Source organism: Natator depressus, chromosome 11 (assembly GCF_965152275.1).
Source record: "Natator depressus isolate rNatDep1 chromosome 11, rNatDep2.hap1, whole genome shotgun sequence".
Lineage (NCBI taxonomy): Eukaryota > Metazoa > Chordata > Testudines > Cheloniidae > Natator > Natator depressus.
In genome coordinates, this window is record NC_134244.1 from 8126871 (window position 1) to 8143980 (window position 17110).

The 17110-nt window shown below is 42.2% G+C and overlaps 1 protein-coding gene across 2 annotated transcripts in view; it reads left to right on the forward strand.

Annotated features, from left to right (window-relative positions):
- Positions 1–17110, forward strand: part of PTPN4 (protein tyrosine phosphatase non-receptor type 4) — a 245977-nt gene that overhangs the window by 62702 nt on the left and 166165 nt on the right. For both annotated transcript variants that reach the window (XM_074967065.1, XM_074967064.1), the window contains exon 2: positions 4754–4908. In XM_074967065.1, coding sequence (XP_074823166.1) covers positions 4771–4908 — 138 coding nt within the window. In that variant the 5' untranslated portion in view covers positions 4754–4770. The remainder of the gene's footprint in view (positions 1–4753; positions 4909–17110) is intronic.

Below are 17110 nucleotides of genomic sequence, written 5' to 3' on the forward strand. Positions count from 1 at the left end.
GGTTCCAGGGTATAAGGGATCTGGAATGAAGAGCCCCATGTTCCAAGGAAGGGTTGCAGAGATGACATCTGCATCCAGGAGTGTGCCTCAAAGATCCTGAACTAGCAACAGTGACCTAGCTCTGCCCAGTCCCAGTTGGTTCAGGAGCACATAGGATCCAGCAGTTGGGTCATAGAATCATAGAATATCAGGGTTGGAAAGGACCTCAGGAGGTCATCTAGTCCAACCCCCTGCTCAAAGCAGGACCAATCCCCAGTTTTTGCCCCAGATCCATAAATGGGCCCCTCAAGGATTGAACTCACAATGCTGGGTTTAACAGGCCAATGCTCAAACCACCGCTGTCTATCCTGAGGTGGGGACTGGCCCAAGTTGTGCCAATATTATCCTAAATTTCTGATATGTTGGTGTTCAGCAAATGGTTTAAACCTCCTTGAGAAAGTAATAACACCTAACATAGTCTTAAAGCATATTGTGGAAGTTGAAAAGTTCTTCTGTAACCACCATCAACATCACAGCTAGTTATCTGAAAGATTTGGTATTGCAGTTTTCCAGTGACACTCGGTGTAACTCATAAAAAGTCTGACTTCAGTGGGGCTTTCGATCTGGCGCTATATTTATTTCATCTAACCTTTTGGTAAGTATATTATTTGCATTAAATATAAGGAGGACTTTGATCATGCATGTTAGAGAGAGATTACAGAGAGTTTTGAATACAGATCCTAAATTTCTTCAAGCGCGTAACCATATATTTATTCCACTGTAGGTGTGCCCGTGCTAGAGATTGCAGATGTTTTGCTAGCCGTGTCCATCTGGGCCACACATGCACACTGACTACTTACGGCGTAGAGGGTGATGCTGGACTAAATGCTACTCCAGTTCCTTGGCCTGAGATGAAGCACTTCTGAGCCTCACTCCTTTAGCTTACCGTAGAACATTTTGTAGATACTTTTTTTTAGTCTATTTTGTAGTATAGGGTAGTGTAAAATTGTCTGTTGGCATTTAAATTATAGTTATATTGCATAGTTTGAGGGAGTTATAACTCTCTTCTCCACTTTGTTTTCTAGTAAAGGAGGTGTCTGTTTTTTGTAATGCCCCAAATCCCCTGGATTTATATTTTGAGAGTCTTGTGAAGGAGCCTTTCCCTTCAAAAGTGATCACACTCATTGCCTTTTTTGTTTAGGGAAGTCATATATCCCTGTTAAATGCAGTGTGCAAGTTGTTCTGCGGAAGAACAAAAAGAATCCAGGGAAGCCAGGCTACAGGTGTATTTGTTAGTCTGCTCCATATGGGTAGCCTTGGACCCAGGCCCATCTGGACATCCCTCACCCCCCTGTACAACAGACTTCAGGATTGAAGAGTTCTTATCCATTAGTTCCAGGGACAGTTCCTTGAAGGAGACCTGTAGGAAGTCTCAGTGGGAGTTACAAGAAGGTAGTGAGAAACACCTCTCCAAAGAGATGAGGAGCACACATCCCCATGAAATCTTAGGGGAGGTTGGTAGGGGGAAGAGGTCAAAATCTCCTCTTTGCTTCTAGAGATACCCTGTGGCCCTTTGGTTCTGGGGAAGCATTTGGAACTGAGCAAGCTTCATTAGCATTGGTACTGGTTAGCAATATGGTACTGAAGGACCTGCAGGTCTCTAATGAACCTGAGTCCCCTTTATTGTCAGGAAGTATACCTTTATGTATGAAGGTACTGTGCTCAATAAGCATATTTGGGCACACTACCTTCATACATCATCAAACTGAGAGACTGACTCAGGCAACAGTTCACCCAGCCTCAGGATCCTCCAGTGCAAACTCATCAAACTTCTTTCAGAGGAGGAAGAACATCCCACAGAGGAGGACATGCAGGCACCACTAGTCATCTCCTTTTCTCTGGATGAGACAGTAATCCCTTCAACACCGTCATGCCCCACTGATTATAGGAGTTTTCAGGACCTCATGAAAGGGGTAGCTGATGCACTCTAAATTCCTCTGGAGGAAGTTCAGAAGGCTCCTCACAAACTTTTAGTCATTTTACACGAGACTCTGTCAGGGTGAGTTGTTCTGCCCATTAACGAGCTCATTTCGAGCCTGTGAAAACAGTCTGGCCCAAATTCTAAGACAAAGGACAGGGAATATTATGTGCCATCCAAATGGATGTAATACTCCCAGCTGGGGCCTGGCTCTGTCATGGAGGTGGCTGCAAATGAATGGACTAAGCATTCCAAGGTAGTCCCATGAGAAAGGAAAATGAAACATTTAGGCTTTCTGGCTGAAAAAAAATATTCTTTTGCAAGACAGCAGTTTAAAATAACCATTGTGCTCCATGCCAACATCTGTAGGGATGCAGCATTGTGGCTTCAATTGCTTGGAATCCCAAGAGAGGTCCAAGCCACAGTGGTGGTTTTTCCATTTGAAGGACAAAATCATTTCAGTTGGAAGACTAATCTTAAGGATTGCGTGCAGCTCTTTGGTCCCTCGGCACATACAGTCCTGCAACAAAGAGAAAGTAGTGTAAACCTCAGCCTTTCCCTAGACAATAGACTATGCTACCTGGTTTCTACTGTTAGAGGCCTACTGAACCCCCCAGGAAGCAGCCAGGGTTTCAGAAGAGGTGGTCTACTGCTCCTGCTTTTTCTTCACAGCCAGCCACAACTAGTAAACATTCCTTTTGAGATGCTGGTCAAGAGCTGCAAACCAACCTTTCTTCTGGTCTGCCTTTTTTTCTTCCCTCCCATTCGGAAACCACGTTGCCCTATTTCAGGGGTCATGGAACAACATAATGGACAAATGGGTCTTAGAGATCGTAACATCTGATTATGCAGTTCCGTTCCATACTACACCTGTTTCCTCCTCCCCACACACCAACTTATACCAACACCTTCTCTGTCCCTTTTCAGGGACTCCTTTTATGAGAGGCTTCTCATCTCTTAAGTAATAGAAGAGGGGCTTCCACCTTAAAGAGGGAAAGGTTTCTATTCAGGTATTTCCTTTCACCCAGGAGGAAGAGGGAGATTGGTTTTGACAGCTCTTATAGAGGCCCCATTTAAAGCATGGGTTTCATGTTCTTTCTTTCACTTGTCACAAGACCCTTCTTCATTGTGACCACATCAGCTGGAAGGGTGGGAGAGAGAAGGGCTCTCACAGCGAACTTTCTCTTACACAGTCTTCTACATCGACAAGGTATCCCTCAGACCTCACCCAAAGTTTATACCTAGGGTTGGTCTGAGTTGCATTAGGGTATTCATTTGCCAATTTTTTTTCCTAAACCGTATTCTAATCATGATGAAGCTAGATTACATAACCTGGATATTCAAAGTGTCCTTCACTTTTATCTTCAAAGACTGAAGCTCTTTTGGTCTTCTCCGAGGCTCTTCATTTCCTTCCTCATTTAGAAGATGAGGAGTACTCCTATTTTCACCCAAAGGTTATCAAAGTGGGTGCTGGGCTACATTAAGCTATGTTATGATTGACAAAGTTAGTTTTACCAACTAATAATAGGGTTAATTCAACCAGGACCTGGGTGATCTTGGTAGTTTTCCTCAGGAATGTCCGCATTAATGATATCTGTAAAGCTTCCGCATGGGGTTCCATAATACCTTCTCCAGACATTAAGTTGGTTGCAACTTCTGCAGCTGATGCCTCTTTTGGTAGGGCAGTCTTTCAGTCTGTGGTAGATATTTAGATCGTTGCTTGGAAGTCACCTAGACTGAAATATACTTATGGACAAACACTTGAAGAAGAAAGAAGGGAAGGTTACTTACCTGTAGAGCAGAGGTCCCCAAAGTGTGGGGTGCGCCCCCCTAGGAAGGCACAGAGGAAAGGGAGCACCACCCAGCCCCACCCCCAGCTGGGGCCATGGCCCCAGCTCCCAGCTCCGCGCCTGACCCCGTCCCCAGCCTCGGTGCAGCTCTGCACTTGGCCGGGGTCCCAGCTGTGGCTCCGATCCCTGCCCTGCCCCAAGACTCGGCCCCTGGCCCTGGCTCCAATCCCAGCCTGAGGTCGAGGCTGGGGACTGGAGTGGAGCTGCATCTGCCCACGGGGCCTCAGCCCCTCGCTGTGGCTCCGGCCCCAGACCCACACCCAGCTGTGGCCCCAGCCTTGGCCCCTTACGCCTGCCTGCGTCTCCTCCTCCCCCCTACCAGAATCGCGGCACTGCTCCTGGCCCTGGCTCTGGTGGGGGAAGCAGGGGGGCGTAACCCTCGAAAGTTTGGGGATCACTGCTGTAAAGTAACTGGAGTTCTTTGAGATGCCATTCAAATGTGTATTCCATGACTTGCCCCCTTTTCCCTCTACTTCAGAGTCTGTCTGTAATATTATGGAAACCATGATAGAGAAGGAACTTGAGTGGTGATTGATCCTGCTCCGCTCTTTATACCTTCGATAACAGGCACAAGGGTGACCATGTATAGACCAGATAAACAATGTGAGCAACAAATCTGTAATCTTGGCACTTGGGGCACATTTGCACCTAGACTGGAATACTCATATGGACAAAACATCTCAAAGAACTCCAGTTGCTGTACAGGTACTTAACTTCCATTTCAGATTTGAAAAAAGACTGCAGCAATATTATACTTCATTTTTGGATACCAGGGTTTTATTACTAATGTTCATTTTATAAAGAAATAGGAAATGTGTTTGATAAGTCTGTTTTTCAGCAGAATGTCTTCCTTATGAAGTTGGCTTTCTGCTAAGTCATGCGCTTTTGCTTTCTTAAAGTTATATCAGTTACAGGATTTCTTCTTTCATTTTTGTTTTTTCTAAAGACCTTGTGTGGATAGTAATGACCGCACGTTTCCGATTGCCTGCTGGCAGAACCTACAATGTACGAGCGTCTGAGCTGGCACGAGACAGACAACATACAGAGGTGGTCTGCAATATTCTTCTCCTGGATAACACTGTACAAGCTTTCAGAGTTAATGTAAGTAGAGTTATATGTATTATTTAATTTAGTAACAATTTCACTGTATGCCTGCCTTAATTTGTATATACCAAGTACTTGCTTTTCTTTACTGAACTGTGTCATAAGTTAGACCTCCAAACAAGACATGAAAAGTGTGAAATCAAAAAAAACACAAAACCTTAATAAAGCTAGATACTGTATTTGAACAAACATGCTTGCACGTGTGTATAATTAGCCATCTTGTGTACCTCATCAGTTTTGGCATCATCTACAGATGATGATAGTACAAACACTTGTGTTTTGAGAATTGAGTGTTAAGAGCACAATCTTCTGCTATCTGATCCAGTTTCTCTTTAGGGCCCCTATACTGCATGATGAAGTCAATGGTAGTTTTGACATTGAGTTGAATGGAAGCAGGAACAGGCTCTAATTCAGAGGTGGGCAAACTAAGGCCCTCAGGCCACATCTGGCCCGTGGGACTGTCCTTTCCAGCCCCTGAGCTCCTGGCCTGGGAAGCTAGCCCTCAGCCCCTCCCCTGCTGTCCCTCCTGCCCTGCAGGCAGCACTCTGGGTGGCAGAGCTGCCTGCTCATGTAGGGCAGCGTGTCTGGCTCCGGCTGGGCAGTGCGGTGGCCAGACATGCTGCTCTGAGTGGCATGGTAAGGGAGTCGGGGGGTGGGATAAGGGGCAGGGGTTTCTGGGGGACAGACAGGGGACAGGGGGCGGTTGGATGGGGTGGAGGTTCAGGTCGGGTGGTCGGGGAACAGGGGGCGGTTGGATAGGGCAGAGGTTCGGTGGCGGGCAGTCAGGGGACGGAGAGCGGGGGTGGGGGGTTGATAGGGGGTGGGGTCCTGGAGGATGGTTAGAGGCGGGGGTCCTGGGAGGGGGCAGTCAGGGGACAAGGAGCGGGGGGGGGGGTTGGATGGGTTGGGGGTTTTGAGGGGGGCAGGCAGGGGGCAGGAAGTGGGAGGGGGTGGATAGGGGGCAGGGGCCAGGCTGTTGGTTTGGGGAGGCACAGCCTTCCCTACCCGGCCCTCCATATAGTTTCATACGCCGATGTGGTCCTCAGGCCAAAAAGTTTGCCCACCCTTGCTCTAAGTGTTTGTCAAGTGTTTGCATTTTAAACGCGTAATGTAAATTTGTAATGCTGTCTACTCTCTTGACTGTATTTTAATATGTTTAGATAAGTTCATGTAATCGTATTTACTATTGAATTTATAGATGTTTCTGAATATCACCATATCTCTTTCTCCTCTGCTTTTCTCAATTATATTCTGTTTAGTTCCCAGTATTGTTGTCTTTTCTTAAAAAGACATACATAGTACATACCTTAAAGAAGAGTAGGAGAGAAGAACCAGAAAACCAGTTGCCAATTAGTTGATGAATGATACCGGCAAAATAATTACAAATATACTAATGGAGTCAGTGTGTAAATATTTGGAAGGCAGTTCTCTGTTAAAAACTGGTTGGATTGAGAAAATCTAATGACCTACCAAGCTGCGATTACTTATAGAATAGATAAAATGAAAGCATGCGTTCTTGTACGCATACATATATTTATTTATGGTATTTGGACATTCAAAAAACATTTTGGCAAAGACCCTTACAAAAGGCTATTCAGGAACACGGAAGTTGTCGTGGAATGAAAGCTAAAGTACTGTCATGGGTTAGAAACTTGCTAAAAGAGAAAAAATATTCTCAACATGGCAAAAGGTTAACAGTGCGATGTCTCATTCTTATAAGGACAGATGTTCAATTTATATTTATCAGTGATCTGAAAAAGAAAAGTGAACAATATGGTGGCAATATTTGCAGGTGGCATGATTATTATGATTAATCAAGACTAGAAAAGACTGAAGATTTCAGAGGGTTAGGTAAATGAGCAGCATGATGGCTGATTGGGAGCAGGACTTCAAGTTGGGGATAAAGGTGAAGTGGAGTTGAGAAGGAGCTTCACTCTGGTGAATCACAGATGTGTTCGAATATTTTTTCTGTTGGAGTGACATTTTTAGGAAGTTGTAAGGAGAGAAATTTTAATTTTAAAAATATGAACAGCTGTTCAACTTAGCAGTTGGGAAGTTATTTGGGATATAAGAGAGAGAATCATGTAACTGAGTGTGCTTATTTCATTTAAAGTACAGAATAAAAACTGAATTTTTATCTCTTCTTTCAGAAACCAAGTAGCAATAAATCATTTCCAGTCTTTTCGCAGCCTCTTTTATGCATAGAGATTTTTTCAAAGATTAAAATAAACATGTTTGTATTGCAGTTTAACATGATTGGGACGGCATTTCTGAACGAGATGAATCTAATTATAAACTTCTGAAAGAAAAATAAATCACGATCACCTGCTGTTAACCATAGCAAAAAGGGTTGTAAAACTTCAGTGTAATGTAGAAACAAATGAGAGCTGCCAAGATTAGAAGACAGAGGAAATATGCTCCCCAGGACAAACTGATTTTTCACATAACACGATGTTGTTTCCCTCTTTGAATAATTGGAAATAATTATTAGTAATCACTATGGTTCCAATTTTGTCATGGTAAAATTAAATAAAATTCATGGAACAGTTATGGGGAAAAAAGGACAAAATCAGGATATGGTCATGGTGGGGCTGACAGCCGGAGCCGAAGAAGTCACAAAGATATGTTAAAGTGATGGAATCGGTGACCTCCATGACCAAATCGTATCTTTAGTAATTACTGTTAGGGTCAGAGTCCATGCATAGTGCTGGCAAGTTTCTTTATGCAACTTTGCCAATAAACCGAAATCCTGATTTGTGGCTCTCTTTGTCCCCTCAATTTGGGTCATCCAGTAACCACAAAATGTCAGGGTTTGTCTACACGATGCCAGCAAAACACAATAAAGGGGTGTGATTTGTAAAATGCACTAACGTGCATCACTCTGATTGCCCCATATAGACCTGCTGGCGCACACTACACCTAATTTGCATTGATGAAGTCTGATTTCAGTCAGGACTACATAAACCTGAATAATATACCTTTTAGAGTGCTCCAGCAGGGTGTACACAGGGACGTTAGAGTGCAGCATGTTAGTGCACTTTGCAAATCACACCCGTCTTGTGCGCTTCACAGTGACCTGTAGGGAAGCCCTCAGTCATGCAGAATTGTTCCGCTTTGTGAGTAAGATCAGTGCTAGCCAGTGATTAAGAAGAGACCATAAAACTTGTCATTTTAGACATTCCTGGTTTGAACCTAAATCACTTACAGTGAAAGGGTAATGCACTTAACCCGCACATTGTTGTATAGTGTTATTCTGTCCCGGCCTTCGCTTTGGGCAATTGTTTTTTTAAAATGGTGAGGTTTGGGATTTCCTATAATCCATGAGGGGCATATTCATTTTTTTTTTTAATTGAATGGGATTTTTGCACCGCTCCTGCCCCCTTCACATCCCACAACTGCCTGCTGTCATGAGGGAACCCAAGGAAGTTCCCCTACAATTTATAGCAGGAAGGAAGGTGCAGGCCACCCCTGAGAGAAGATCATCAGTGGCTGGCTGTGGGTCGGGGTATCAGATAATACCTTGCCCCCAACGACTGGATTGGCCCAAAAATTTCTGGTTGAAGCTTTTCCTTCTTGAGCGAAGGACAAACAGAACTTCTTCCCACCCTGGAAACCAATGATGTTTCCATCATACAGAGTTTTCTGGATGAAGGACATACCAGCAGAGTGAAAATTGGGATTCTGGACAGTCTCTACTCACTTCAGCATTGACACTATTATCACATTATGCCATAATCTCAGTTATTTGAGTCCACTTTTCCTCTTAAGCCCTCAACATGACACCTGAACTGTGTGGAACGTTTCCACTGGATGCTCCAAATCACCAAGGGTAGGACATTTTTTCCTATAGAATACACTCTCACCAGTTGTGTCCAAGCCCAAGCCTGGCCCATTGTTGGAGTACGATGTGAGAAACTTCTAGCCAGATTTTCTGACTGCAGATTCTGGAACCTCCTTGTGTTTGTTTAGGTTTCCTTGTTCCTGTTCTTCAAAGTTAGATAGCTAGGTGCGTCTGGCAGTCACTGAGTTTTTTTCCTATTTTTAGAAAAAGAGCAGAAAGTACTGTAAAGCTTATCTAGATTCTTTGGCAGAGGAGAGCTTATAAATTCATGCAGTATTATTTCACCCACCCTTTGCTGAAGAAAATGTATCTGAATTGGTTATAATAGAGAATATCAGACTAGTGTGCTCTGTAACTTCCATCACCTGAAATCTGGTAATTCACTTTATATTCCAAATGTGATTTTAGAAATTTCCTTCATAATGTGAAATACTTATTTCTTCTTTGTAGTAAGATCCATGGATACTTTATCCTGTTCCCAGCTTGGCAGAACTACACCTGTCAATCACTGGCAGCAGGGGAATACCCCTAAAGTTCCTTCTGTTTTTTCCTGCCTCCACAGTGACATACAGGCTCAAACAATACTTCCTGCTGCAGAACTTTCTGAGGAACATTCCAACTGTTTAGACTAACAGTTTGGTTCAATAATTTTGTCTCATTCCCAGGTCTCCATTTTATGTGTGAGCAGATAGTGCGCTTCCCCATCTGAAGTGTTTGTAGGGGCTAGAGCTCCTGCAGGCTTTCGGAAGAATGCTAGTCTGAGAAAAACTAGAGGCAAAAGGAAGGGTCTCTGTGTCCTACTTCAGCCCCTTACCTGATGTGGGATTGGGGAACTCAGCTGGCTTTGTGGGCAAAGTGCAAGATCTCTTACTGCCAAGTCTGGATGGGATCACCTCAGTTGTTGTCCTCCCTTGGGCTTGAAAGTAGCCCAGCAGGATTGGAGAGACCAGTTGTGCTGGACAAGTGGTTGCAGCGGTCTTGCTCCCTGGAAGGTGTAAAGGTAGGATTGGGGAAAAAACTGGCCCTGGCGCAAACAGCTCTGCCCCTTCCTCCATCTCCATGGGGGAAGTGAAGCCAGAAGGACAGTGCGACAGATGCATAATCATGCTTACATCCTTATAGTCCACACCAGCAACTCCATCTCTCACTGCAGAGTTCAGTGACTTCTTTCTTCTCCGCTTCCCCAAGGGTCATGGTTGTAAGAAATGGATACAGCACAGACTGTGCCGATGCAAACGTTTCTTCTCCATGCCTTAGTGCCCAGGCGAAGATGATGGGTACAAACGCTGTACCTTGTTTTGAGCGCCCACAATTAAGGTTCATCTTGCTTTCCACTCTGGAGGCATGCTGCTGTGAAAATCCCATCACAACAGATCTGTAGACTTTTAGCATGAAGAAGAAAATTTCTGTGCCAACCTAAAATTTCTTTTTTTTTAAGTAATAAGATTTGCAGATCTGGTTCACCTTGGAACAAATGGGTCATCCAGAATAGAGATGAGTATTGACATCCATAGATTTGGATTTGTTGGTGTTACATGGAATTTACTATGCTCTGCAGTAGAAGAAATTGTTATACTTTTTTCTCAAAGTGTATTACACAGCTTGTAATTTAGAAAATTGGATTTTAATTATTCTCACTGTCGAAATTATCTCTAATGGAGGGAACTTCAGGAGGCGGGATATGCCCTGCTTGCCAGTAACTGACAAGTCTGGTTCTGCTTCTACGCTCTAAGCAGGCTGAAGTGAAGTACCCATTGTAATAGCACCGTGAACCTTATTAATTGAAGAAAGGAAACTTTCAGGTAGTACAGATAGATTTTCATATTGTGCTACTCTGTACACCATATTTCCTCTTGATTATGTTAGGTCTTCAGCCTCATTATTGTTCACATTACTGTGTGATACTGAATTCCATGAACCACTTAACTGGCTCCAAGCCTAATCAATTCAAAACATTTTGATGTGGTTTTGTTGTTTATTACCTTCTATGATCAGTGACTTTTCAGATTAATTTTTTTAGCCATACAGTATTCAAAGGGTTTTCAAAAACTTGTAACATGAAAGCTTCACTATATTAACATAATGAATAATACAATTGATAACATGCTCAGTTGTAAGCAAACATGTCTGAAGATAGGAGATAGTCAGTCTGAGTTATATATGTAATAAATAAAATTTCACATAAGATAAGTGAGAATCACTAGGAATGCAAGCAGAAGTTAGTGTGGCACAAACCTGACGTAATTTTCATTGAGTGCTGAATTGCATCCTTTCTAGCTACTGAAGTCTGCTTATAGAATGCTGGTATGTAGCAATGGTCTCTCCAAGGTGCAGGATATAATGTGAAACAAACCCTTATTGTGAATGCTAGCACAGGCTGTTTAAATCTGCTGCTGGCATTATGTGGAAATGCTATTTGCAGGTTTTCACTGGATATGCGTAGTGTTTATTATGAAGTCGCTGGTTGTGACACCATAGTTAAGGCTGACACCACTTGGTACTTATAGCAGGGATTTTACCTCACAGCATATTGTCCCCAAATTTACAGCACTTACTCTCTGAGGACAGATTTAATTTTCTGGGAATTTACAAGTAAATCTGATAGTTACTTAAAACATTAAAATTAAATTGGATCATTTAAGAAATTTAGAATCTTATCTGTTCTGTCTTTTCTTTGTCCCATCTGATCTTAGCAACAGAATAATACAAAGACTTCAAACTTTCCATGTGGTTTAAAATTAATTAAAATATTGTGTATTGTCTGTATTTGGAGAAATCAGGTTGTAATTACATTTTTAGTGATTGTTGCATCTAATTGTTATGATTGTATAGGCTACAGACAGGCTCATATCAATAGCTCTGGTAGGTCTTAAATGAGGCATGCTGTTACAGCAGAGGAAACTCAGCCAGTCACTACTGTCTCTCTACAGCTAATTTACATGCAGTAATTTTATTGGTTGTAATGTCTCAGTGATATGAAGAGTTCTCATTGGTAGGTTACTTGGCCTGGCTGTTACTACTCTTTAAAGATTCCATGGCTGCATGCTAGTTTGGGCATCATTGTTTCCAAAGTCTTCCCATGGCATTGCTGCCTTGCCTCTGCAGTGCACTGAGGCTACAGTGCTGGGGCAGTAGTGCCAGGGCAGGTGACACAGGAGTGCAGGCAGATCCTTTAAATCACTTTTTTGGGACTTAACTGTCCCTGACCCTCTTCCCATATTGCTGTTCTCAATAATATGGGACCTGAGGTTTCCCTGACCACCTTCACGTATCGCTGGTCTCAGTAATGCAGTCCTCTAAACCAATAGGTCAATTGCAAATTGAGGGCCGGATTCACCATTTTGCCATGATTGCTGTGCACTGCTTTGGTGTACTAGTGAATCTGTCTTTAAAAGTTCCAGTGGAAAAATTGATACTACATATCTCCAAATCATTTAATAATATCTCATGGTAGTATTCTCTTTGGTTGCCTGTTCAGGGTTTGCTTAGGACATTTGAATAATTTTTAACTAACGAAGAGAATTCCCGGGGGGGGGGGGGGGGGGAATGTTAAAATGGAAATACGGTTGAGGCTAGGCATCAGGAATTCAGGGTGAAAAAAGTTACAGGGATATTGTAGTCATCCCCAAACTAAGCATTATTATAAATCCAGCAAATACAGAGTTAAGTTTACACTTAAAAGAAATCCAAACATGTTAAGATAAGAAATTCAGAAGTAAGGCATCAAAACATCCTTAACTTTGCCATGTAGTGATGCTGCAAGGGAAAAAATATAAAATAAGTTTAAAATCAGTTTAATCTGGTCTGAGACCAGAAACACTAAATGCCTTAATGATAATTGTATGGTGGAATGCATGATGATTCTGCATGGGAAAATTTAGGTTGTGTGGATGTCTTAACTGTGTATTCCTTCTTTTAGCATGTTTGTTATTTTAAGTGTAACTTCAACTCTGAATTTCCTTGATGTATAATGCTTGGGCTGATATCCCTGTAATGTGTTTTAACCTTAAGTTTAAAATTACATCAGCTACTTATTTTCATTTAATGTATTTTTTGGTCAGGGAATATAAAACAGCCACAGGAGCAACACAACAGAAGAAAGACATGTATTTCCCAGTGTGACAGGTTCCCTCCGGGGTACTATCTGGAACTGGGGTACAACTGAGCCCTCGACCCGCCAGCCTGGGCTCCCTCTCACACAGTACTGCTTTGACAAACTGCAAAGCCCTCCAGCCTGCACTTACACCAGCGTACATTCAGGTAGGGGTACGCCCAGCTGCAGTTAACAAGCAGGCCCTCTGACCAGCCCTTGCATTGGAAGGCTGCTCCTGGCTCCTCAGGCACACACCGCCTCAGGAGTATAAACCCAAAATTATACCGTTTTGCGCTGCACAGGGAACTGTATAGCATAAGCTCATAAAATTTGCCTTCCCCCTCAATGTGGAGAGGAATATGCAAGTTATGATTCCCACACACTGGTTTAGGTAAAGCAAAAACAAGTTTATTAACCACAAAAGATAGATTTTAAGTGATAGGAAACAGATCTAAGCAGATTACCTAGCAAATAAACAAAAAACACAAATTAAACTTAATATACTAAATAGATTGGATATGAATAGCAGATTCTCATCCTAAGAGATGATACAGGCAGGCTGCAGATTCTTAAGGAACAAGCTGCACTTGCTTTACAGCTTGGAATCTCCAGGTGTTTCATTTACAGGCTAAAAATCCCTTTAGCCTGGGTCCAGTACATCCTCCACTTCTGTCTTTGTTCCTCCTGTGTTTCTAGGAGTCTTCTCGGGTGGGTAGTGAAGACCCCAGATGAAGTCACTCCTGTATTTATAGCTTTTGCATATGGCGGGAACCCTTCGTTCCCAAAGCTTGGTTCCCAGACCAGTCTGTGGGGAAAAATGCTGACATCCCAAGATGGAATCTAGAGGCATGTGGTCTCGTCACATGTCCTTGCAGTCATAACAGCCATTACTCAGAGGTTGTCTGTAGTTCTCAGGAAGGCTCCCCAGGGTGGGAGATAAACTTCTCCTCAGGCCTATTGTTTTTTCCTAGTGGCCCATTGCCCTTTATAGGCCATTCCCCACCCACTATCTAGACTGAAAACATCTTATCTAGTGGGTGTTAACCAGGTGAAACTACAGTTGAAATAAATACATAGTCAATATTCGTAACTTCAGAAACAAAAATGACACATGCATAGAAATACTATCCTCATATTCAGCAAATCATAACCTTTTCAGTGACATCTCACATGGCCAGTCTTGCATAAAATGCATAATAATTATGACATAATCATATCATATAATATCACTGTGAAGAATATGGGGTGCAGTGTCACACCCAGGATGTGGGGATAGGATATATAAAATCATCAGTCACCTAATGAATGTGGTCATGATGGACAGCTGAGACTCCACTTATTGGAATAAACAGAGTGAAGGTGAAAAGAAAAGGAGTACTTGTGGCACCTTAGAGACTAACCAATTTATTTGAGCATAAGCTTTCGTGAGCTACAGCTCACTTCATCGGATGCATACTGTGGAAAGTGTAGAAGATCTTTTTATATACACACAAAGCATGAAAAAATACCTCCTCCCACCCCACTCTCCTGCTGGTAATAGCTTATCTAAAGTGATCACTCTCCTTACAATGTGTATGATAATCAAGTTGGGCCATTTCCAGCACAAATCCAGGTTTTCTTCCCCCCCCCCCCCCCCACCACCACACACACACACTCTCTCTCTCTCTCTCTCCCCCTCCCTCCCTCCTCTGCTGGTAATAGCTTATCTAGATAAGGTGCCACAAGTACTCCTTTTCTTTTTGCGAATACAGACTAACACAGCTGTTACTCTGAAACCTGTCAGAGTGAAGGTGGTAGTCTGTACTGGATCACTTGCTGGTGTGGAGATGAGAAGTTGGTCAGGACTTGATGATGGTTCTGAAGTAAGGAAGCTGTGTTAATGGTAGTGTAAATGTAAATATGTATTAAATAAACTTATAGACTTCTGATAATTTAGCAATGACATAAAAATACAGAATGCAGTTAGTCATATCTCTGAATGCATGGTATCTATTGTAGTCTTTCGGATACCATTTCTTCACGAAGAAAAGGAGTACTTGTGGCACCTTAGAGACTAACAAATTTATTTGAGCATAAGCTTTCGTGAGCTACAGCTCACTTCATCGGATGCATGCTGTGGAAAATACAATGGGGAGATTTAAATACACAGAGAACATGAAACAACAGCACTGCCCCTCTGCCATGTACATTGGCCAAACTGGACAGTCTCTACGTAAAAGAATAAATGGACACAAATCAGATGTCAAGAATTATAACATTCAAAAACCAGTTGGAGAACACTTCAATCTCTTTGGTCACTCGATTACAGACCTAAAAGTGGCAATTCTTCAATAAAAAGACTTCAAAAACAGACTCCAACGAGAGACTGCTGAATTGGAATTAATTTGCAAACTGGATACAATTAACTTAGGCTTGAATAAAGATTGGAAGTGAATGTGTCATTACACAAAGTAAAACTATTTCCCCATGTTTATTCCCCCCCCCCCACTGTTCCTCAGACGTTCTTGTCAACTGCTGGAAATGGCCCACCTTGATTATCACTGCAAAAGGTCCGTCCCGTCCCCCCCTGCTCTCCTGCTGGTAATAGCTCACCTTACCTGATCACTCTCGTTACAGTGTGTATGGTAACACCCATTGTTTCATGTTCTCTGTGTATAGAAATCTCCCCACTGTATTTTCCACTGAATGCATCCGATGAAGTGAGCTGTAGCTCATGAAAGCTTATGCTCAAATAAATGTTAGTCTCTAAGGTGCCACAAGTACTCCTTTTCTTTTTGCGGTTACAGACTAACACGGCTGCTACTCTGAAACATTTCTTCAAGGAGAGCATAATATAGCTATCATAGAGATGCATGCGAAACAGAAAATATTCTAGGAATTGATAAATCCGTCACCATTTTCACTAGTGTTGCAAAACAGTGCAATAGAAGACCTGTCAAGAGTCTAGTAACAAAGCTAAATAATTTTTTTCAAGCTACCAACTGGAAATGGTCCCATATTAAAATATGGATTGACGTTTGCAATGAAATACATAAATGAGGATGTATTGCATTGTATGTTGTGAGTTTGTTAATTATGGAATAATACTTTATCCATTTTTATAACATTATAAATGAAATGTTGGAAGTGAGAATATGGAATCAGGCCTTTTGTGTCCTGCAGAGCTTAATGCATTTGTTTGCGCTCTGACAATAAATCTATTACAGCAAAATTTCTGACAATGAAAGCAACAAGTCCTGGTGAGTGCAGTAGAGCCAATGTACACCATATCTATGAAAATAAATGCAATTTATTGCTGTGGAGTTTGACTTTTAGTGATTGCTGCTTGTGGTAATCAGTTACATAGATCACAAGCTATTTGCTATAGACCTATTTTTTATATTTATTGGTGAGATATTCTGTAAGGATGAAATGGGAAACGATTGTTTTCGTTTTCCCCTCAAAAATAAGATTTCACAGTTTTTTGAGCACCACTTGGCTGCAGGTATATTGAATGTCAAAAAGTTTTTGGGCGTGCCAACTAGATCTAATTATAACATTACCTACCTATCTTGGTTGTAATATGCCTAAAAGAACTTAGTCGGTGTTTATGTGGTGGTGATTGTGTTTGCATAATACATGCCTGATTTGGGCAGTTAACGCTTTTTGGATCTAAGTGTAGTGATCATTAGGCTGTAAGGATAAGTTATCAAGAGATGTATTGCAGTGTTAACTATATAGTGTGAATACTGTGTTACCACAGGGGAGTTGTGGAAAACAAACTAAGAACTCCTCAGGGGACAGGCTCTAACTGTTCCAGAACGTACTTTACAAACCATAAAATACAGAACCAATGCAGAAATATACTGTGTGGCCATTATAGTTATAGTGCTTCATGGACTTGTTGATCTTTAGAATTTATTTTACAAGATAAGTAGAGAGGGAGCTTTACGTAAAATAGGTGGAAGGCAAATGCTACAGGATGGTGTGAAAGGAAAAAAGTTGAGAATGTGGGAATGAGTTCAAGGGAGTGGCTCAGGGCTTGTCTACACTACAGGTGTTACAGCGGCACAATTACGGCACTGGAGAGCTGTAGTGTAGATGCTTCCTACAGAGTGGAAATATTTTTTCCCATTGTTTAAAGTAATCTGCCTCCCCAACTGTCAGTAGCTAGGTTGACAGAAGCATTCCTCCATCAACCTAACTGCGTCTACAGAGAGGGTTAGGTCAGCATAGTTCTGGTGCTCCAGTGTGAATTTTTCACATCTGTGTGTGATGTAGCTATG